Source organism: Magnolia sinica, chromosome 5, assembly GCF_029962835.1.
Source record: "Magnolia sinica isolate HGM2019 chromosome 5, MsV1, whole genome shotgun sequence".
In the NCBI taxonomy this organism is placed as follows: Eukaryota; Viridiplantae; Streptophyta; class Magnoliopsida; order Magnoliales; family Magnoliaceae; genus Magnolia; species Magnolia sinica.
In genome coordinates, this window is record NC_080577.1 from 10,840,267 (window position 1) to 10,862,500 (window position 22,234).

Genomic DNA, 22,234 nt, shown 5'->3' on the forward strand with positions numbered 1-22,234 from the left:
TTATTCATATTTGGATTCCAACAAGACAAATGGGTTTTTGGTTAGTGGTATGATTCTCACTTTGGGTGCAAGATCGAGGTCCTCAGTTCGATTCTTGGAATGCCCCTCAGTTCAACATAAAGTCAGAACCCTTGAAGCGTAGAAAATCGGAACTATAAAAAAAATATTCAGCGATAGCTCCTTATGAGCATTTGGGCCTTTTTATGAACTACTTGAATTGCAGTGGAGTCTGGAAAGGTTTGAATGGTAGGCTCCCTTTCCACTGTTTTCAGTCATGTGACCCACTTGAATTTTAGATCCGTCTAATTTTTAGTCTCACATCTTAACATGATCTTTCAAAATGGATGGATGGAGTGGATTTCCCACAAACATCACATTGGGCCCATAATAACTTCCACTGACAAGAACTTACTCAAAATCCACGGCTATGGGACGTGACTCAGATTGAGTAGCATGACCTAACTAGAGGCAGATGGTCCCATGGGACCCAATGTTTTGTATGTATTTTATCCATGTTGTCCTTCCATTTTGAAAGATTATTTTAAGGTATGAGCCCAAAAATAAGTCATATCAGGCTCAAGTGGACCACACCATAGAAAGTAGTGAGATTGAAAACTTGCCATTGAAAACTTCTTGGAGGCTATGGAATATCTCATGGTGGGCCTTATAACCCTTAACACATGACAACCTAGACTCTTAAGATATGACAACCCCGACCCTTAACACATGACCACCACAACCTAGACTCTTAACATGTGACAACCTTGATGTCCTTTAGCACATGACAAAGTCAGCCCTTAATACATGATAACCATAACATAGACCCGACAACCTTGAACACTTGACAAGTATGACCTACACGTGACTTCCATCTCTAAGAAATGTGGTTGTCGGAGAAAAAATAACTAGAAGTTGGTGGTGGTACCCATACACCGGAGAAGTTGATGGCGATAACTGTTCGTTAGAAAATACGGTAGCAGGGTTGGTGGTGGGTTCCTCAAAGACATGCTTGAAAATGAAGAAGAAAAGTCCCAAAAAACTACAAAGGAGGAAGAATAAAGTCCGTACTAGCACTAGCGTCCAAGCAAGGCAATTTCATCCCAATTTTTTCCAAACTGTCAAAGGACATGTAGGGCATTTTTTTTAAAAGTCTACATTTTTCTGGGCGTTTGGCATTACCAAGAGACTACTTTAGTCATAACGAAAGAGTTTTGCTTCTATTGCCACTGACTATTCAACCTAGTCACCTGCCTGGTTCGATTATTAGAACCATCCATATTCTTCGTCATTGACTCAAACACCGTACAAATTACTACCATATATCAGAAACCAGGCTAAAGAGTGTTCGTGATTATCACCATCTTCAGATAAAATTATCTGACATTCAACTCTAAAATGTAGAGATTAGGGTCATGATTATGGAACACTAGCTTGTTCATGGTAGTATTTAGAACATGAACATGAATGATTCAACGGACCATTTCACCAAGTGGCCAGCCCCAAGAGGATGACAACACGCTCGACCTCAAGTCGCGACGGAAGCAAAACGAACTCATATGTATGGAGCGCCAACGGTCAAACACTGTTCTTGTTGAGATATAATTTCCACTCTCTTTCAAGTGGTATATGTGCGAACAGGAAAATGCCAACATCAGGATGGCTGTAGGTTGATCTGAACCGTCCATTAATTCATACTTCTAGGGGCAAGACATGGGACAGAATCGCACTGATTTGATGATCCTGACCCTTTGAATACTTCCATTTTGTTACAACTCTCCACCTTTTAACATGCCATAGATTGGATGATTAGTATCATAATATCATTGGAAAAAAGTTCTTCGGCCTATTGTATAGATTATTTGTAAACAATGATGGGTTCTATTCGTTTCTCTGCTCGATTTTGACTGTCCCTTTTCCATACTAGACCATCCTACTGAATGTATTTTTGCACCATGGTTAGGAAATCCAACAAAATGTCCCACCACATGCATGAGAGAGAGAGAGAGAGAGAGAGAGAGAGAGAGAGAGAGAGAGAGAGAGAGAGAGAGAGAGAGAGCTTTATGATATTAGTTATCATGATCCTCAAGGAAACGAAGCCCAGACCATGGCCAGCGGTTCAACGTGCCATGCTGGGCCTTGGGACTGGTATTTGGCTCACGAGCTGGGCTTCAACAACTCCTGGTGCCGATCAGCCCAGTCTATATACACCCTTACGCGGGTCTAGCAAGCCTCCTAACAATATGATGGATGGAGAAGGTGACGCTGGAGCTTTTGCAAGAGATTCTGTGAATAGTGGTGGGGACCATGAGTGCAGCCCTGAAAGGATAAAGAGAAGCTACGGCGAATGTTCTCCGCATATCCGAACGCATGCAAGAATATCCAACAAGCGTAGCCTGCTATATACGATTCCAATGTAGTACCAACCTTCGTCGAGCATGGAGCTTGGCATGTGTGTAGGCAACGAATTACAGGGCAGTTCTCCATTGGCAGTGGGTTGCACATGAGAAGAACGCAATTACGCGGGACTCGTGATCCATGTATTTACCCCCTGCCAAAGGAGAATTGCCCTGCCATTCTACTATACTAGCTAGGTGGTTCGATGCAGTAGTAAGTGGTATTAAATGGTGGTTTCATTTTTATTTTTTTCTTTATTTATTTTTGTAGGATTGCTCCTTCATGTATACATGTTTTGCTATCCTAGAAACCTCACAAAATATAAATGCTTGCTTTTGATTTACTAGTAATTAAAAGTGAAGCTACCTCTCCAAGACTGAATACGAAAATGCTGGAAATTTTAAACTCGTATTTAACAAATTGTAGGAGGACATGATTTAATACAACTAGTTTTACCATAGGCTCACTATATACTAGTTGCTTTGGAAGTGTGAGAAAACCCAATCACTAATTTGAAGGGTACGTTCACCCCATGCCACTGTTAATTAGCAAGCTACAATGCAGAAATCATACCAAATTCGGTGACTTGCATTTATATCTGTCATTTTGTTATAGCCATTCATTTTATAAGGTAGCGGGGAATGGAGAAAGAGAAGAGATCACTATCTTCTTCTCCAGTGTAGCCTTTGAGTATATAAGGAAAGAGGAAATCTTTAAAATGAGGAATAAAATTGATATTATGGATATCAAATGTACTTATACAAGCAAAGAAATTCTACACGTTAATTCGAAAATAGAAACTTTACCTAAATAGAGAAAATTACAGAAAATAGCGAAAATGGCATCTAATTCTACTAAAACTCATGAATAATTCTTAGGTGACTAAAAAAAAGACCCTCAAACATAATAGGACTCTTAATACCTTAATATGACAAAAAAAATAAAAAAATAAAAAATAAAAAAAAAATCCTTACTTAAAATAATAATACGACTTAAAATAATAAACTTTAACTTAAAACTCTAATTTGACGTTGAAAATTAAACAATTGAATTTTGTAAGTCATTTAGAGACCAATGAGCCTCCAGTTATTAGACAGGTCATATAGTTCATCAATAGCTTTATAACTATATACTATACATGGGAATGGATAACCATCAGCAAGATTATGGCCGGTTGAAGCTATTGTCAACATTTAAGCCCATTTTGCCCAATCAAAGCCCCTCCAGCCCAAATCTATGTGATCTTGACCTTCCATTGATTCGTCCTTTGTCTGTTCTATGTAAAGCTTGGATGGTTAATATCACCTAATGAAGTGTTTCTTTAGAATGATATATAGAGTCTAAAATGGGATCCATTAAGTGCAGTGCAATTGCATTACACCAAATAAGTTTTCCCCATTGATTTTCTTACAGCCCGTGTTTGAATCGTGTGACGGCCTAGATTTTCTACAAATCACACGAGGGTCCACATCTTTGAACATAGAGGATGGTATTGACAGCCAAGAGTGGGTTGGGAAACATGGCCTCAAAAGGGGAGGCAAGGGATGGCACCATTGAATCAGCGAGATGTCTTGCAGTGTGGTGCCTCATTCAAACAAAAATGGGCAAAATGATGGCATTCACAAGTAGATTTTCTGCTAAACTCTGACTACCTTAAGCATGGAACATATACAGACCATTCCATGCTCATCCGGTAGTCTAGAATGTTTTGAGTTTTTGGTTCACTTTGACCCGCCAAATTCGATGATAAAGGTCATCACAAGGTGGTCCAAGATCCCATATAGGTAGGGATTAAATTTGCCCCAATAGGCCCCACATCATAGTACTGCTGAGGCCCCATGTCCTAACTCTCAGCCCGAAGCAAAACCAACAAATTGCAGCTCAAATTTGGGAGTATTGGAAAATATCCAAATGACATGAAATTAATTTTGTTTGAAAGCCTTTTTTTTCCAGAAAAAAACGTTTATATATATATATATATATATATATATATATATATATATATATATATATATATATATATATATATATATATAGATGCGAATTACAATTCTTTTTTCACAGCCTACATTCGGGCAGGCCCACCATCCAAAGGTTGTAGGCCCGCCTATTGTAAAAAAAGCCAAGGAAGGAAACAAAATTAGCCTCCCCGCGGCCTGCCTAACCCAACTTATTGAGCTATCTTCCTAAAGAGCTCAAGTTCAAAAAATTCCAACATGGTTTAAGTAAGCCAAAACAATTTTTATAGACACCCACACATTTGTATTATGATCTAAGCATATAGAAAGACATTGATCATGCATGGAGGGCCCCCACTACCCCAAAATCTCGATTTTCAATAAATTACCAAGGATGTAGAGTGATTTTTCATGTGATATTTCAAAGCATTTAAATGTCAGTTTTAAAGCAAATAATAATAATAATAATAATAATTTCCATTCAATTGCTATAAGAAGAAAAAACAAAAATCAATGCATTCAATCAATTGATAAATAAAAAATAATCTTAGATACAAATTAATCAATTAAACCACTGAAATTATATTAAAAACACTTCAAGGCTATAATAAAGTATAATTTTCACTAAATTCTATATAAATATAAAAAATAAAAATGCAAGAGGTTGGGGCAAAAGTGATTTTACGACGGACCATGGGCCGTCGCAAAAGAAAAAGTCGCTAAATAGGCATTATTTTGCGACGGACTGAAATCCGTCACAGATTTACGACGAACCAAATCCGTTGTAAATTTCATTTTGGCGACGAATTTTGGTTTGTCGCTAAATTCCGAACGACGGACCGAGCCCGTCGAAAATTCGCGATTTTGGCACATTGCCCATCACCTCTTGCATAAAAAAGTCCATGGTAATTATTGATATGGTAATTGCTGACTTGATTAGTTTAGGTTTCCATTGATTGTTAGTTTTATGAGTTTTATTTCTGTAAGGTGTTAGATTAGATAGTGGATTGCAAATGGTTAAAAAGAATTTAAGCCAAATCTTGCAGGCCGACCATAAGTTTGTGTAATTTAACTTTTTTCAATAGGTTAACAAAAAGCCCATGCATGTCTAGCAATAACATGTTCAGATGTATAAAAAGGAAAACGCATGGGTACCTTACGTGGGTACCTAACATGGGTAACTCTCTCATGTGGGGAAACAACTTTTAAGTCCATGAAATCCACCCCGTCCATTAGGTAGACCATCCCTATGTTTGGCATTGATAGTAAAAGTAGGTTGACTCAACACACCCAATTTAAAATTCTGCAAAAACCTCTAAATTCATGTGGTATGGGTCACCTGAAATTTTTTATACTAGGATTTTTATCGTAATCCTTTCATTCCAATGGTACAAATCAGATGAATAAATTTGATGGCATATAAACATCATGGGACCCTATACAAAACTAATGACCGGCATCCCATACCAACTGTTTCCTATTTTGTGACTTACCCGAGTTTTGGGTTATCAAGATTTTTAGATTTTAGGGTGAACATGAGGCAGTACCTGATGAATGGTGTGGACCTCATGCACGTGGTGCTTGGTCATCAGTTGTACCTAAGTGGGTTAGACATGGCACACGATGTAAGCTACGCCGTTCTTGTAAAAATCCTCTCTCAAAAACATGCAAGTGCAAACCCCTTTGGCTATTTGTGTTCATCAAAAAACTCACGACTCATATTGCTGATTTTTTAACAGATAAGAAGCTTAGAAAACCCATGGTATTGTGCATTCTCAGCAATCACACCATCAAAAGCCCTTTGGCTCGAAAGGTGCTGGCATGAGAATAGTGGTTTTAAGTTGATGTTTAGACCTTTTTTTTTGGTTCTATCTTGGTCATTGTTTTTTGCACCCTGGTAATTGGATGGTTAGGATCATCGGGTTACGGTGATTCTTTCAGGAAACATGCTAGCGTACCCAATGGTAACCTTGCTTAGGTTCCATCACCATATGGATGGAGCTTTCATGAGAGCAGCATGAAACTCAAAAATTAAGATTATCTAAAACTCAGGTAGGCTAGACAATAGGAAACAGTCGGGATGAGATGTTTACCATTAGTTTTGTGTAGGGGCCACCATGGTGGTTATATGCTGTCCAATCCATTCATATGATGCCTCGTTGATCAGGATGAAAAGATTACCCCAAATTCCCTGCATTTGAGAACTCAGGTGGGCCATAAGATGAAAACTTGATTTTGTATAATTTTTAAAAGGGTTAGTGTTGAATCATCCTGATTTTTGGAAACAAGGCTAAACTAGCGGTCTACTGATGGACGAAGGAGATTTCATTTTCCCACTTTAGAGAAAGTCACCCAGTGGGTGCCCGCCAGGTGGAATTTTCATTCTTTCACTGCCACTTGCCAAAAAGTTAGCTGGAATGATTGGACTGTTCAGATTGATGAATGAACTGTCCCACATGTCCAAATGTAACTGTTGCATCGTGAGCTTATGATACAACTAGTTGTATTGTATTCCTTCCCAACTGTGGGATTAGTGTACTCTATATATTTTGTGTAAAAGATTCCCAAGGTCAAATGTGTCTGCAATAAACTAATGATAATTTAAATACGCTGTAGGATGATTTCATCTTCTTTATTAAATTCACAAATTCACGTGGTCAAAGTAATTTTTAATCTCTCTCTCTCTCTCTCTCTCTCTCTCTCTCTCTCTCTCTCTCTCAGCTTTTAATGGAAGAAGTCGTCACCCATAAACAAAAATAAGGTGTTCTCATTCAAATTAAGCTAAAGCAATGAAATAAGGTGTTCTCATTCAAATTATTTATTATTTTTAGAAAAAAATTTATTTATTTATTTATCAATCTTCAAGACCTTCAACTTCTTAATAAACAATAAAACTACAATCTTTAACTTCAATTATATTTCTATATAAACCACATCCCGAAACTATTTTTTGTATTCCTAATATGAGATGTACCCATTTTGATGGACTATTGAATTTAATTGCAGTTCCCTTGGTATTCATACTGAGTGCCATGCTCCTATTGGAATTAGACCACTTGGATATGGACTCGAGAGGAATATAACTGCTACTTGAGGATTTATTACTTGTTATGAATACTAAAGTTTTTTTTTTTTAAAATTTTGAATACTAATGTAATTACAGTTTCACAAGTTTCCTTCCAATTCAACCTTTACAAAATTTATCACCGGCATTTGGTGTAGTAGTACCGATTCTCTTTGGGTGCGAGAGGTCCCAAGTTCAATAATTCTGGGAATGCCCCTCACTTGCGTATTAAGTCAATCTATTACCTTTTTTAATCCTCACATAAGTAAGATTACAAGTAAATGAGACCAGAAGTTCAAAATGTGAACCTCTCTCAATCCTTCCTTCTCAAAATGAGACCACAAATGTCAGATTTGTACACCAAGTCTCACATGGGCAAACTAATGTTCTAAGAATTACAAGACTAGGATTGCTACTCTCTCTCTCTCTCTCTCTCTCTCTCTCTCTCTCTCTCTCTCTCTCTCTCTCTCTCTCTCTCTCTCTCCATCATAATAAATGAACTGTTAGATTAAGATATCATCTCTTCCTCTATGTATCTATTCTATTAATGCAGTTGTCGATGAATACACAATTGAATGGAATTGCAATAATTAGTTTTAAAAAGTGAAATGATTTATTGCAATCCAGCTCAATAATGCATCCAAACGCAACTGAATGCAAGTTTACAATTGTGTATAGTTTAAGTCTCAAATTATTAACATTAGATTATGTAACAACTGAAGGGCATTTGGTCTAGTGGTATGATTCTCGCCTTGGGTGCGAGAGGTCCCAAGTTCAATTCTCAGAATGCCCCCTCTAATATGTGGCTCATTCGTTTACTTTTTACCCTCACATCAACAAGATTATATAGGGGATTAATCAAATACCTGCTTGTCTTAATTTTTTTTCCCTCACACCAACATGATTATAATCGAATGTGAATTTAGAAGTTAAAAGTTGGGGTTTTGTCCAACATGGATTTAAAGAACTATGATGCAGCTTTAAAATCATGGTTTACAATTCTAAAACACAATTCAACTTTGTCAAGGCTTCAAGCCTTGGGTAAATCATAACCAAGTCAAGCTTCTTCTTTCTTTTTCTTTTTTTCCAATTCTTGATGAAATTTGATTGGAGTTGAGTTAATTGACTGGTTTGAGCCAATTTCTAATATGCACATATATAATATGTATAGACCTCTAAAGTAAGCTAGGGTCTTGTAGAAAAATGTATAAAATTCTAGAGATTGCTAGAACATGGCAGAGTTGCGTAGGAATATCTAGAAGGTTAGTGTTCTCTAATGAGTTTTAATAGCTTGGAGAAGTGTAGAAGAATGTGCAAGTTTTCTGCATTGTTCTTGACTATTGGATGAATGCCACATGGTACAATTCAATCCATTGGTGTAATCCATCTACAGAGTTTTTAAGTCTATATAATGGGGAGTCCCCCTGATGTGAGACTCACTTCTCTTCACAGTGCAATACAACTTTTCCTATTCCATTGTCCTATGTTCTCTTGCATTACTAGCTAGTTCTTGGCATCTCTCACTTAGTGTGAAAGTATGCATTAATCTTACTCTAGTGTTGGGGCATTGTGTGCAAGTGCGGCACACACTGGAGAGCTAAGGAGTTGATAAGTCTATGAAATGTTGCTCATCATTCTAATTAGTTTAGTAGTTAACTAGGAGTGTCTCGTCTTTGTAATCTCTTTAACTTTGTTTTCCAATTGCAAAATTTATACTGTTTGGATGGACTATTGAATTGGATTGTGGTAATTGGTCCAAATAAAAGAAAATGGCTGAATTGCAACTACGTTACTTTGGTATTGGACTTGAAAGGAGTGTACCTGGTACTTGAGAACTACTTCCTTTTTAAGACAATAATTAGATATTCCTAACTTCCTACCCACCGAACTAGTCATCACAATCCAGTTGAATGGTGCATCCAATTGCAGCTGAATGAAAGTCAACCTTTGTGAAGACCTAGTTTAAGTGTGAAATTATTCATATTTGGATTCTAACAATACAAGGGGCATTTGGTCTAGTGGTATGATTCTCGCTCTGGGTGCGAGAGGTCCCGAGTTCAATTCTCGGAATGCCCCTTCAGTTCAATATTAAGTCAGTCTATTTTCTTGATTTTATCTTCTTATAAGCAAGATTATAAGTCAGACTATTTTCTTGTTTTTTTAACTATTAAGTCAGTCTTTTATCTTGCTTTTATCTTCTTATAAGCAAGATTATAATTCAGACTATTTTCTTGCTTTTAAATATTAAGTCAGTCTATTTTCTTGCATTTATCTTCTTATAAGCAAGATTATAAGTCAGTCTATTTTCTTGCTTTTATCTTCTTATAAGCAAGATTATAAGTCAGACTATTTTCTTGCTTTTATCTTCTTATAAGGAAGATTAAAAGTAAATAAGATCAAAAGTAGAAATTTCAAAACCTCTCCATTCCTTCCTCCTTACCTTTTAATACTCATTTGATTTCAGATTTGAAATGCGAGTCTCACATGGGAAAACTAATATTCTATGAATTACAAGATATGGGTTGCTACTCTCTCTCTCTCTCTCTCTCTCTCTCTCTCTCAATAAATTAACTATTAGATTAAGATAGCATCTTCCCCCTCTATATGTATATCTAGTTTTAGTTACTCATGGATATTATATTGTGTTTTAATGCACTGTTGTATTGAATTCCAATAATTGGTTGAATAAAGTGAAGCAACCTGATTGCAGTAACCATAGTATATATTCATATGAGAGAGTGGCAGCTAATCAATATTGTGTTACTTCCATTTTGGACTTGAAAGGAGTCCTGCAATTTCAGGGCAACTTCTCATCATGAATGCTGTTACATGTCATTACAATTTGGTCAATGATGAACTAGAAAGGACTATTGAATCAGGAACATCTCAGCATTCTAATGTCTTAACTTTGCATTCCTATTGCAAGATTTACAGTGCATTTGGAAGGACTAATGAATGAATTCCACTAGTTGTTAACGTTTCAATATTTACAGTGCATTTGGAAGGACTATTGAATGAATTCCACTAGTTGTTTCAATATTTACAGTGCGTTTGGAAGGATTATTAAATGAATTCCACTAGTTGTTTCAATAAGGCAGAAATGGTTGGATTATTCTTACCTTCCAATATACGTATAGAGTGCTTCGGTCTTAATTGCAATTACGTTTCTTTGATATTGCACTTGAAAGGAATGTACATGCGAATTGAAGATTCCTTTCTTGTGATGAATACTGAGGTAACTAGGATTTGGTCATATCATCTCTATCAAAATAGTTATTGCAATCCACTTCAGTAGTGCACCCAATCGCAGTGGAATGCAAGTAAACCTGTACAACTGTGTGATTTGAATCTCAAATTATTAACATTAGTTTTCCTAACATATGGAGGGCTTTAGGTCTAGTGGTAAAAAAAAATAAAATAAATAAAAAAATGGAGGGCATTTGGTCTAGTGGTGTGATTCTCGCTTTGGGTGCAAGAGGTCCCGAGTTCAATTCTCGGAATGCCCCCAGATGTGGGTCCATCTAATAGTTTTAAAACTGGCATCAACAATGTCATAATTCATAACTGAATGTGACTAGGAAGTTCAGAATAATTACTTTTATTTAGTTCTCTCTTTCAATTATTATTATTATTATTATTTTATTTTTTTATTATTATTTTTTTTATTATTTTTTTTTGGGGTATTTGATAGTACTAGAAGGGATTGATAGCAAGATGGATGTTTATTGAACTCACACAGATTATTCTGAACAGTTGATAATATGGTTCATATGACGTGGGACTGAACTAGTAATATCTCCTATTGATAATCTCTTTAGACTAGAAGAAAATCAACATCTGTGATTGAAAACAATGTCAGATCCCTTGAGTAGATTTTATAGCATAGATTGGGCATTTGGTCTAGTGGTATGATTCTCGCTTCGGGAGCGAGAGGTCCCAAGTTCAATTCTCGGAATGCCCCCAAACTTTCAATTTCCAGACAATCGATTTCTTGTTTTAATCTCCAGCCAGATTATAAATATTCAAATTTCAGATTTGTATACGCAAGTCCACATGTGAAAACCTCTCTCTCTCTCTCTCTCTCTCTCATGATAAATGAACTATTAGAATTAGATTGAGATGGCATCTCTCCCTATATATGTAGGGGTTTTTATCTGTGGGTCAATCTTTGCTTGTGTTTTGATGCGCTATTGAACTGATTTGCAACAATAGGGTTAATAAAGTGAAGCAACCTGATTGTAAACCTTAGTAAAAGAAATGCTGCTAATCATCATTGCGTTACTTTTGATTTGGACGTGAAGGAGTGCTACTTCAATTTCAGGCTAGTTTCTCATCGTGAATGCTGGAAAACGTCATTATAATTTGGCCATCAAATGAACTTGAAAGGAATATTGAACAAGGAATGTGATGCAGCCTGATGTAATGAGAATCACTTGACCGGTATGGATTGGATTCACTCACAACCAAAGAGGAGTCACTTAACTCTTTCTTCTGCTAAAAATATACAGGAAATGATATATGCATTTTAGAACTTGAAATATAATTTTTTTTTTTCCTCTTTCCAAAATAGGTCTATACACCAACCCTCATGATTAAACTTAATTATTTCCTACAAATTGGTTGCAACAACCATGAGTCCCAAAGCATTGCTACATATTTCTAAAACAAAAAAGAAAAAAAAGAAAAAATCAAAATCAAAATCATGCAAAAGATTCAAATCCTTTCCTTTCTAATGCGCATGTACATGGCCCTAAAGCCATGCATCATGAATGCATTTGTGCTGAAAATAATGTCCTTGATTCTAAGCTTGGCCTGATTAATGGGTTGGGCTTTCCCCTTGAATTGGGCCAATAAGGTGTGCGTCAAAACATCTCAACATTGTAATAGCTTAAACTTTGTAGTTCAAATGCAAGTTTTATATTGTGTTTGGATGTATTTTTGAATTGAATAGTTGGTTAAAGTGCAAATGCTTTAACTTCCTTGGTGTTTGCATTGAGCTTCAGTCTTAACTGCAACTATGTTATTTCATGTTGGACTCAAAAAGGATTTATTTTTATTTTTATTTTTATTTTTATTTTTTTTAATCAGAAAGGTGGGAGCACAACCCCTGAAGCTTTGATCTTAAAAACCCAATGTACAATCACTCGGGCGGGCGCCACAAAAAATAAAAGGGCCTCCTATAGCACTTCTAGGATTTGGTCATTTCCTCGTGGTCAAAATAGTTATCGCTATCCACTCCAATACTGCAGCCAAATGCAAGTCAACCTTTACAATATAGTTTAAGTCTCAAATTATTGGTATTAGTATTCCAAACATATAGAGGGCATTTGGTCTAGTGGTATGATTCTCGCTTAGGGTGCAAGAGGTCCCGAGTTCAATTCTCGGAATGCCCCCTTTAATGTGGGTCCATCTTATTGTCTTAACATCTCACATCAACCAGATTAAAACAAAATTTTATTAGATGTACAAAGCTGAGATCTTTTTTTTTTTTGTTTGTTTGTTTAAACTTTTCTGTACTTATCTCGTGGTAGGTATTGTTTATTGAAATATAAAATGAGGGTTGCAAAATCTCTCTCTCTCTCTCTCTCTCTCTCTCTCTCTCTCTCTCTCTCTCTCTCTCTCTCTCTCAAATTTGTTTTTCTTTGGGCTGTAATGAAGTTTAATGTTCAAAACTTGACAATGTTCACACTAAAATCATAATCAACAAAGATGTCTAAAAGTGAAGGTTCAAGACCTTCATTATGCTGAAAATCAACAGTACTAGATGGGATTGATAGTGAGATTGTTGTTTATTAAACCCCCACAGATTATTCTTGGCAGTTGATAATAGTTCATACTAAGCAGGAGGGAACTAGTAATATCTCCTATTTATAATCTCTTTAGACTAAAAGAAAATCAACACCTATGATTGCACACTTTAAATGTCAGATACCTTAAAAGTATATTTATAACACTAATAGGGCATTTGATCTAGTGGTATGATTCTCGCTTTGGGTGCGAGAGGTCTCGAGTTCGATTCTCAAAATGCCCCTTCTTTTTTTCTTTTCTTTTTTTTTTTTAAAATGGAATTTTACTAAGAAAAGACCTTTACAACCCTTCAGGCAGGTTCCCACAAAAAGAAAAGGAACCGCACCTATCGTATACCGACTGACACACTAAAAGGACCCGTGCCAAGGGACTGGTCCAGAGGGGCTATACAAGGCACCCCCTCTATACCCAGACAAGAACCAATGAAAAAAGCCAAAAAGACTGCCGAAGAACACCAAAAAGGCTAAGCTCGAAGGTTACCCAGCCCAGCCCTATCGAGGACCAAACTACCTCTAATCCTCCTTGGCAGCTCCTATGAAAAATGATAAAAAGAATTGACGCAACCTTCAGATGCCATCCTGGCTAACACATCTGCCATTGAGTTTCCTTCATGGTAAATGTGCGCAAAGGAGAGGTTTAGGTTTCGGCTAAGACATTGAATGGCTCTCAGTTTGTACCAAATATTCCAAGGACAATGAGTCATGGTCGATGCAGAGCTGCGGCTGCATCGGCCACGACTTTAGAGTCGGATTCAACGATGATATTGGAGAAGCCCAATTTACTACATAAAGTTATACCATCCAACATAGCCTGGGCCTCTGCACTCGTGTTCGAACTGAGGCCGTAGTACCTATTAAACGCAAATATGACCCTGCCTTGGGGGTCTCTGAGCACCCCACCACCGCCACTCTCACCCAGATTCCCACGAGAGGATCCATCAACATTAAGCTTAACCCAGCCTTGAAGTAGTTTTAGCCAAGTAACAATTTGAGGAGCCACTTAAGGAGGTCCCCTACCACTGCCCAACTGAAGAGCCTAAATGGAGACCAAGTCCTTAAAGGATGGAGATTTACTGTCGGCCAAGGGGTTGCCGATTTCCCTCAGCCATATAGACACTCGGGCAATAACCGAGCTGCTTGACATGTTAATCCCTTCAAAACATGAAGCATTTCGACTTAGCCATAACTCCCAGGAGATAAGCGCCGAAGCCAAGCCCATTAACCGTTTGAGACGAGAGGATGGAGAGGCCCTCGATGTCCAAAGGTTTATCTTCTGCTGAATGGTCTGATCACGGATGAGAGGAACATCAAAAATTCTGTGAAAATGATCCCAGACCTTGGTATCTATGATCCCATGAGAGAGGAGATGGTCCGGACTTTCCACTGCATGAGATGGGGGGGAGATGAGGATCTGCTGAGGGCCTGGAGATGACTGATCTATAGGGTGAGTGTGCATCAGTGGCTGAAGGGGATCAATTGTTTCTTCTACGACTAGGGAAGTAAGGAGTTCCTAGCTAGGTACCACTGCAACAATGGACAGAGGAACAGAGGAGCGAGCAGCATCTCTGGACAGAAATGCAGATGGCAGAGGGACCTGAGCGGAGCTACCTATCAGGACTATTTGCTGCTGCAGTAAACCATGATTCTGGGATGAGTGGATGCCCTCCTCATTACGAGAACTGAAAATGTTGCTGCCCAGCACAGGCCCATAAACCCCTGCACAACACTCACACCTGGACACAAAGTTGATGCCTGATTTCTGCACAGTCATATCCACAGGGATAGCTGCATGCATGATCTTCCAAAGGAAAATCCCAATTTTCGGGGGAAGCACATCATTCTAAGCTGACCGTGTCCAAAGCGCCCTTTGCCTCTGATGTTGAATACCATGCCAGGCCGATTTTAATGAAAATCTGCCTGACGAAGTCAGGTCCCATGCCAACACATCTTCCCTGTCAGAAAATGGAATAGGATTCTGCAATAAAGATTGAAAGGTGGGCACGGTGAGGATTTGCTAAAGGAGGTGTTAGTTGGAAGTTCCTGCTTGAGCATATATATCTTTAACCATAGCCTCTCAAAGATGGGGAGGAATAGGGCCTGTCATAGCTAAAGCCAGAAAACCTTCGCCTGACCAATTTTGAGACCAAAAATTTACTCGCCCTTCACCAATGAGCCATTTGGAGTGATAGATGACAAAGGGAAGAGATTTAGAGATGTCTTTCCAGGCGGTTGAATTAACTGCAGAATTGATGCGAGAAGGATGGATGAGTTTATTAGAATATTTCGCCGTCAGGAGTCTCGCCCAAAGGGACCTCCCTTCTAGGAAACTTCTGCCCATTTTAATACGACAAGCTTGCATCACATCGATAATGCTCCTGATTCCAAAGCCACCCTCAGACAGAGGAAAACATATCTTTTCCCAAGATACCCAATGTTTTTTCTTTTTGCCTTCTGCGCTCCCCCAAAAGAAGTTGGCGAAACCTGATTCAAGAATTCTACAAGTAGCTTTGGGAATATTGATCGTAGACAGGATATGAATTGGGTTGCTTGATAAAACATGCTTTATAAGGATCATTCTAGCAACAGAGTTGAGATATCTTGCTTTCCAGCCCTCCATTTTACCTAGTACCTTCTAAACAAGCGGCATCAAAAGAGGGGCCTGAACTTTGCCCTTAGACAGAGGAATACCGAGGTAGGTGCATGGGAGAGTAGCCTGTTTGAACCCTGTGATACCTTTGATTCTCCGATCTTTAATTGACGACACATTCCTGGATAGGATAAAGGAGGTTTTGCTTACATTAACAGTTGGCCCGATGCCTCTTCATATTCCTTGACAAAAGAGAGCAGGGATCAGATTGATGCTAGCCTGGCATTCAAGAACAAGATCACATCATCTGCAAAAGGTTGGCAGGCTCCAGATAGGAACAAATTGTGAATTCCCCGACTTAGGACTTCAGCTGTCAGGATGAACAAGGAGGGAGAGAGCGGGTCTCTTTGTTAAGCCTCTAGATGAAGGAAAGAAACCAAAAGCCTTGCCATTAATAAGAACTAAGAACTAGCTACCCGTCCAACAACGTTTGGCTTGGTGAATCCACCTTGGGTGAAAATCGAACTTTTGAAGCACTTGGGATAGAAAAGCCCATTCAACCTGATCATAAGCCTTTTCCATATCCAATTTGAGGATCATGTTTCCTCCAAATACTTTGCAGTCCAGATCATAAGTCATTTCCCTCACAATTGAAATGTTCTCTGCAATATATCTGCCCTTTACAAAAGCCCCTTGTTCTTCTAAAATGATGGAAGGCAGGATGAGGGCTAATCTTGCCGCAACTATCTTGGAGAAGATCTTCATGATGCCATTGCACAGGCTAATTGGACGAAAGTCCGTGATGGATTCAGGGTTTGCCTTCTTAGAAATGAGACAAATGTTGGTGCATTGGAAAGCTCTAGGCACGGGGCCTCCTGCAAAAAAATCCTTCGTCACTTCAAAAACATCATTTCCGACGATGTCCCAACAAGATGAGAAGAAAGCTCCACCGAACCCATCCGGCCCAGGAGCACTATCGATCGGGATGGAAAACGCCGCTGCCACACCTCTTCAAGCGTAACCGGCCTCATCAGATCCGAGTTCATTTGTTCCGTGACAACCATTGGGATAAATGATAAAATAGTTGCATTTGCTGCCCTATGCTGAGATGAGAAGAGATCCTTGAAGTAATCCTCAGCCTCCCTTCCAATGTCCTTGCATTTTTCAAGGATCTCCCCCATTAGAGATCTGATTTTGTCTATCACCTGCTTTTGGCGCTTCTCCATTACCGACTTGTGGAAGAATTTGGTGTTCCGATCCCCTTCTTGCAGCCATCGAATTCTAGATTTTTGCTTCCAAAATAACTCTTGTTGAAGGAGAGCCCGCTTGAGATTTTCGTGGGCAATCTGCAGTTTCTCCAAGTTGTCGGTGTAGTTAGAATGGATAAGGTTTGATTCAGCTCTAGCTATCTCGTCCTCAGCATTTTGCACATTGTTGTGAACGTCCCTAAATACTGTCTTATTCCAATCTTTAAGCTTCCTTTTCAAATGCTTCATTTTGATAAAAACTTTAAACATTGGAGCGGCTACCACTTCAGCATCCCAGGCTTCCCTGACAACTCTTTTGAAATCATCGTGGGTGGTCCATATGCGTTGGAATCGGAAGGGTTGAGGGAAATTTGCACTGTTATCCTTAAACCTCAGGAGGATCGGAGAGTGGTCCGAGCAGGATCTAGTGAGGTGGTTGATAGTGAACATCGGGAGTGAACTCAACCAAGAGCCATTGAGCAACATCCTATACAGCCTAGCCCATCTACGGCTCCTCCCAGACCTGTTATTGCACCAGGTAAACGTGGATCCGTTAAAAACAGCATCAATGAGACATGAATCATTGATGGCTTCGATGAAGTCACGCGTCGCCTCCGTGAAAGAGGTGACTCCCCCCAACCTCTCTTCAATAGGCACCGTTGTGTTAAAATCCCCGCATACCATCCATGGACCTGGCACAATGGAGGAGATCCTCCTTAATTCATCCCATAGGACCTTCCTATGATCCTTGTTGCAGCTGGCATAGACCACTGAAAGCATAAAAGGAGAGATATTGTCGATAGTTACCAGACACGAGACACATTGCCTGGATGCTGACACGGATTGGACTTGAATGCCTTGTTTGGCCAAGATCCAGATGCGGCCCTCAGTTACCTCCTCCATCAAATGGAACTAAAATCCCAGCTTGGCTACCACGGAATCCCTCTTGGAATCTTTGATTATTAGTTCTTGGAGCAGAAGAATCGAAACTTTATTCTTCTTAATAAGTTGCCTCAGGTGGCGGGTAATTTGCGCATTGTCTACCCCTCTCACGTTCTAAGAAAGAATTTTATACATTGGACACCCATCCTATTCTCTCTGCCCTTCTACGGATACTATGGATTCTTTGGCTTTGCCTTTTGAACAGAGAACCAGTCAGTCTACCTTTCTTTCTAACTGGGACCGTAGAAATAGAAGTGTCCTTACCAGCCTCTCTACCCGAATCAGAAGACTCAGATTCAGTAATTCCCTCCCCTGTTGCAATATCAACCCATAGCAAGATTCCATTATCGTCGCTGTGTGTCGCATGGCTGTGCAGCTGATCCACAGTGGGGTAACTGATAACACAGTTTTCAGTTGATCGCCTAGCTGAATTCCCCCTACTTCTGGGATCTTGGCATCCTTTGGAGGAAAGTCAATGACCATGGCTTCGGCTTTGGCAAAATTTTCCTTAGTACAGTTGTCTCTTATTCTGATAATCTGCGCCTCTTCATTGTTTGGAGTTGTTTTATCTGACACTTCCAGATTGAAGGATTTGGATATTTGCATCGTCAGGCCTTCTTTGAACAATAGTTGAACCCCAGAGAGCCATCCTTCCCAATCCTCCATCACATTTCTATCAATGGGGATTCTAGGCTTTAGGTGAAGGGCAAGGGGCGGGCATGGGGGGTGTGTGTGTGTGTGTGTGGTAAGCTTTGGTGAAGATAGGAATGGGTTTGAAGATCTAGGGAGATGAGGAGGATCAGGAAAGGCATCAGCCGACTGGGTCTGAATGGGAGGGCAAAGGACAGGGTTGGGGTTGGGCAGGTTGATATGGATAGCAGAAAGCTGTTGGGACGCTAAGAGGACCTCTCTTTGCTGGTTAGGAGAAAGGGTTGGGTTGGGTCTATTGGTTAAGAGGACCTCTCTCTACTAGTTAGGAGAAAGGGCTAGGTTGGGTCTATTGCTGGGTGAATCAGGCATTAGCGTGACAATGAGAGAAGGTTTGGATGAAGCAGGTTGACTCTCTCCCCCTACCTGAGAGTTGAGATGCGGGTGAGCAAGTCCATTCATCATAGGTTCCATCTCCGAAGACCTTGCCACTATCTAGTACCCATCCTGTTTTGGCTGATTCAGTTGATTTGTCTGTGAGGCAAATGGTCGAACATGTGTCGGGCATTCCATCCTGCACTCAGTAGGGGTCTGAACCTTGTTCAGTGCCCTGTTTCTAGCAACAAATTCAGTCTCAGGCTGATTCCCAAACGATCGGACCACCCACTGCTTAGTCCCTTCTTGCCTCGGCTCCCTACTAGTGTCAGTCCTGCAATATGGCACCACGGGAGCATCAATTTACACCACGATCTGATAGGCCCTACCTTCCACTATGAGATTTAGCAATGTGCAGTGGTTGAAATCATGTCGATGTGAGATCCGAGCTCTGGCGTACCATCTGTTCTTTCCTTTCATCGATGATTGATCTAGCTCCAATATGTCCCCCACTTCCTCAACAATCTAGCCGATTGTTTGTTCACTCCAAGCGTGCATTGGGATTCCTTCAATGCGGATCCAAAGTCTGCTAGCCGGGACTTTCATTGTGGGCCCCCACGGTCGAACATTAAGCAAGCCAAGCTTATTGTGGAGGATTTTGTCCCAAGAAAAGGCAAGAACAGCTTCCCTGGAGAAAAACTGTAGGAAGAAAACAGATTCAAATATAATGAAAAACTCTACCCAGGTCAATCTGAAATTAGACGTCAGGAAGCCATCTCATAGGGTCTGGATGGTGGTTGATGGAGCAGATGCTTCACCTACCACCGAGTGGGCCAGGTCCATCTTGGCCTTATCCGAAATCCACTTGGGCACGATAATGCTTCGGGGGGAAAGATTTGGAGCAGGGGGAGGTGAGAGGGAGGTTGCTTCTGCATAGGTGCGCCCCTGCATTCCATTGTTGCCACCTCTAAAAGAGGTAGCCCTATTTATTTCAGTCTGATCTCTAAACCAGTTAGGGATTGACATATAATTTGCCCGATTTAGATTCGGGGTCGTGATCTTCTTGGTTGCCCCCTTCTCGTGCAAAGATTCGTTTTCCTGGCGATGATGAGCTATGCTGACCTGCATCTTTCTACGTCCCAAAAAGCAGCTATTGAGGAGCTCCAGAGCATGCATCGCGTCCCCTCTCTTTTTGAATGAAACAAAGCCGAATCCTTTACTTCTCCCAGTCGTTGAAAAAGTTAGGATGTATACATCAGTTAAGGGACCGAACTGCTCAAATCTAGCTTTTAAATCGTCTTTGGATGTCGAGAATGCAAGGTTAGCAATGAATAATCTAGCCGAGTCTTTAGTGGTGTTCTTTCGCCGCACCTCCTGCCAGTCATTGGCCAGTCCGACAATGCCGGACCCGATAGCACTAACCCCCATCGGGATATTAGGGCATCACAACGGGAAGATGGTTTCTTGGTATGCTGTGATACACTTGTATGTTGCAATTTCTCTTTAGAAATTGGTAATTCTTATTGTTTTGGAATGCCCCTTCTAACATTGGTAATTCTTATAGTTTTGGTTTCTTAGAATGCCCCTTCTAACATTGGTAATTCTTATAGTTTTTCTGCTCACAAAAACAGCATTATAACTAAATGTGATTAGAAATTCAAAGTTGAGAATAATGGTTTTATTTTAGTTTTATCTGTACTTATCTCCTATGGTCATAGCATTGTTTATTGAACTATTAGATGAGAGTTGCAATTTCTCTCTCTCTCTCTCTCTCTCTCTCTCTCTCTCTCTCTAAAGATTGCAAACTATTCCTGGCAATACTTCATAATTCCTGTACTTGAGTTGTGAACTAGGCATGCCTTCTCTTTGTGATTTCTTTAGTTTTGTAATGACATTACCATAATTCTTTCTTTATGATGCATATGGCATTTGGTCTAGTAGTATGATTTTTGCTTTAGGTGCACGGGAGAGACCTCAAGTTGAATTCAACCAATCTATTTTTCTTATTTTTATCCTCACACAAATGACAGTAGAAGTTGAAATAAGAAACGTCTCCATTCGCAACGGTGCTAGACTAACATGTAATTTTCTATTCTCATCAACGGAAGAAGCTTCAGTTTTTTTTTAAGGCCAACAGAGGGCTTAGACAAGGTGACCCAATATCACATTTGATATTCATCCTCATAGCAGAAGTGCTTAGTAGGGGCATCTATAATCTCTTCTCTTCAGGGATCTGCCAGTCTTACAAACTTCCCAGGTGCTGTCCTAATATCTCCCACCTCCTTTTTGCTGATGATGCCATATTATTTCTTAATGGCAGGCAGTCCAATGTGCATATTCTCCTCAGCTTCATTTCTGATTACGAAAAGGCTTCGGGTCAGAAAGTCAATGCTTCCAAAACTTCATTCATTGCTCCTAAGTTGATGTCCATGGCGAAAGCTCAAAGATTACGCAACCTAACAGGATTTAAGCAAGCATTCTTCCCCACAGTCTACCTTGGTGTCCCTCTTACCAAAGGTAGGATAATCAGGTCAATGCTGCAGCCTCTCATCTAGAAGATCGCCAGCAAAATTGATGGTTGGAAGGCCAAGCTCCTTAACCCGACGGCGAAATTAGTACTCATCAAGCATGTTTTAACCGGCATCCCAATCCAACTCATGTCAACTATCAACATTCCGAGAATGGTGTCCAAATCTCTTGACAGGGCCATTGCTAACTTCTTCTAGGGTAGTTCGGAAGGGAACTACAAAAGACACTGGATCAGATGGTCAAAGATATGCCTTCCAACGAAAGGAGGGTTGGGTATTAGGTGCACAGACGATGTAATGCGTGCATTCCGAGCATAGATGGGATGGAATATGTTACAGGGGACGTCTCTTTGGGTTGAATTCTTCTTAGTCAAATATTTCAGGAAGTTCATAATAAAAAAAATGGAGTGATTGGAATGGTCTCCTCCCCTAGCTAGAAGGAAATTCACAGAACCTTACCATTCACATTCCAACACTCCGGATGGCTCATTGGTGAAGGAAATATTAGCTTCTAGTTCACGAAATGGAGTGGGCGAGGATTTTTAGTTGCAGCAGCTGAGGAGCCTATCCCTTCTCACCTCCTACATGTCCCAGTCCGAGAAGTTTTCTCCTCAGATGGGCAATGCAGCATCTCAGACGTCGGTCAAATTCTTCCAGCGGCAACTCTGCAGAGCTTAATTCCCT

The 22,234-nt window shown here is 39.8% G+C and overlaps 1 protein-coding gene and 3 non-coding genes across 4 annotated transcripts; 3 read left to right on the top strand and 1 right to left on the bottom strand.

Moving 5' to 3' along the window:
• Positions 1–9,420: 9,420 nt before the first annotated feature.
• TRNAP-UGG (transfer RNA proline (anticodon UGG)) lies at positions 9,421–9,492 on the top strand. Its single transcript has one exon. It is a non-coding gene; the product is annotated as a tRNA-Pro (tRNA).
• Positions 9,493–11,305: 1,813 nt separating this feature from the next.
• TRNAP-CGG (transfer RNA proline (anticodon CGG)) lies at positions 11,306–11,377 on the top strand. Its single transcript has one exon. It is a non-coding gene; the product is annotated as a tRNA-Pro (tRNA).
• Positions 11,378–12,737: 1,360 nt separating this feature from the next.
• On the top strand, positions 12,738–12,809 carry TRNAP-AGG (transfer RNA proline (anticodon AGG)). Its single transcript has one exon. It is a non-coding gene; the product is annotated as a tRNA-Pro (tRNA).
• Positions 12,810–16,703: 3,894 nt separating this feature from the next.
• LOC131246929 (uncharacterized) lies at positions 16,704–17,960 on the bottom strand. Its single transcript, XM_058247392.1, has one exon. It carries the CDS (start codon positions 17,958–17,960, stop codon positions 16,704–16,706), a length of 1,257 nt encoding a protein of 418 aa, XP_058103375.1.
• Positions 17,961–22,234: the final 4,274 nt, after the last annotated feature.

Bases quoted from the DNA above. Each gene is read 5' to 3' on its own strand.
- LOC131246929 (XM_058247392.1), bottom strand. From the start codon at position 17,960: ATGGAGGAGGTAACTGAGGGCCGCATCTGGATCTTGGCCAAACAAGGC.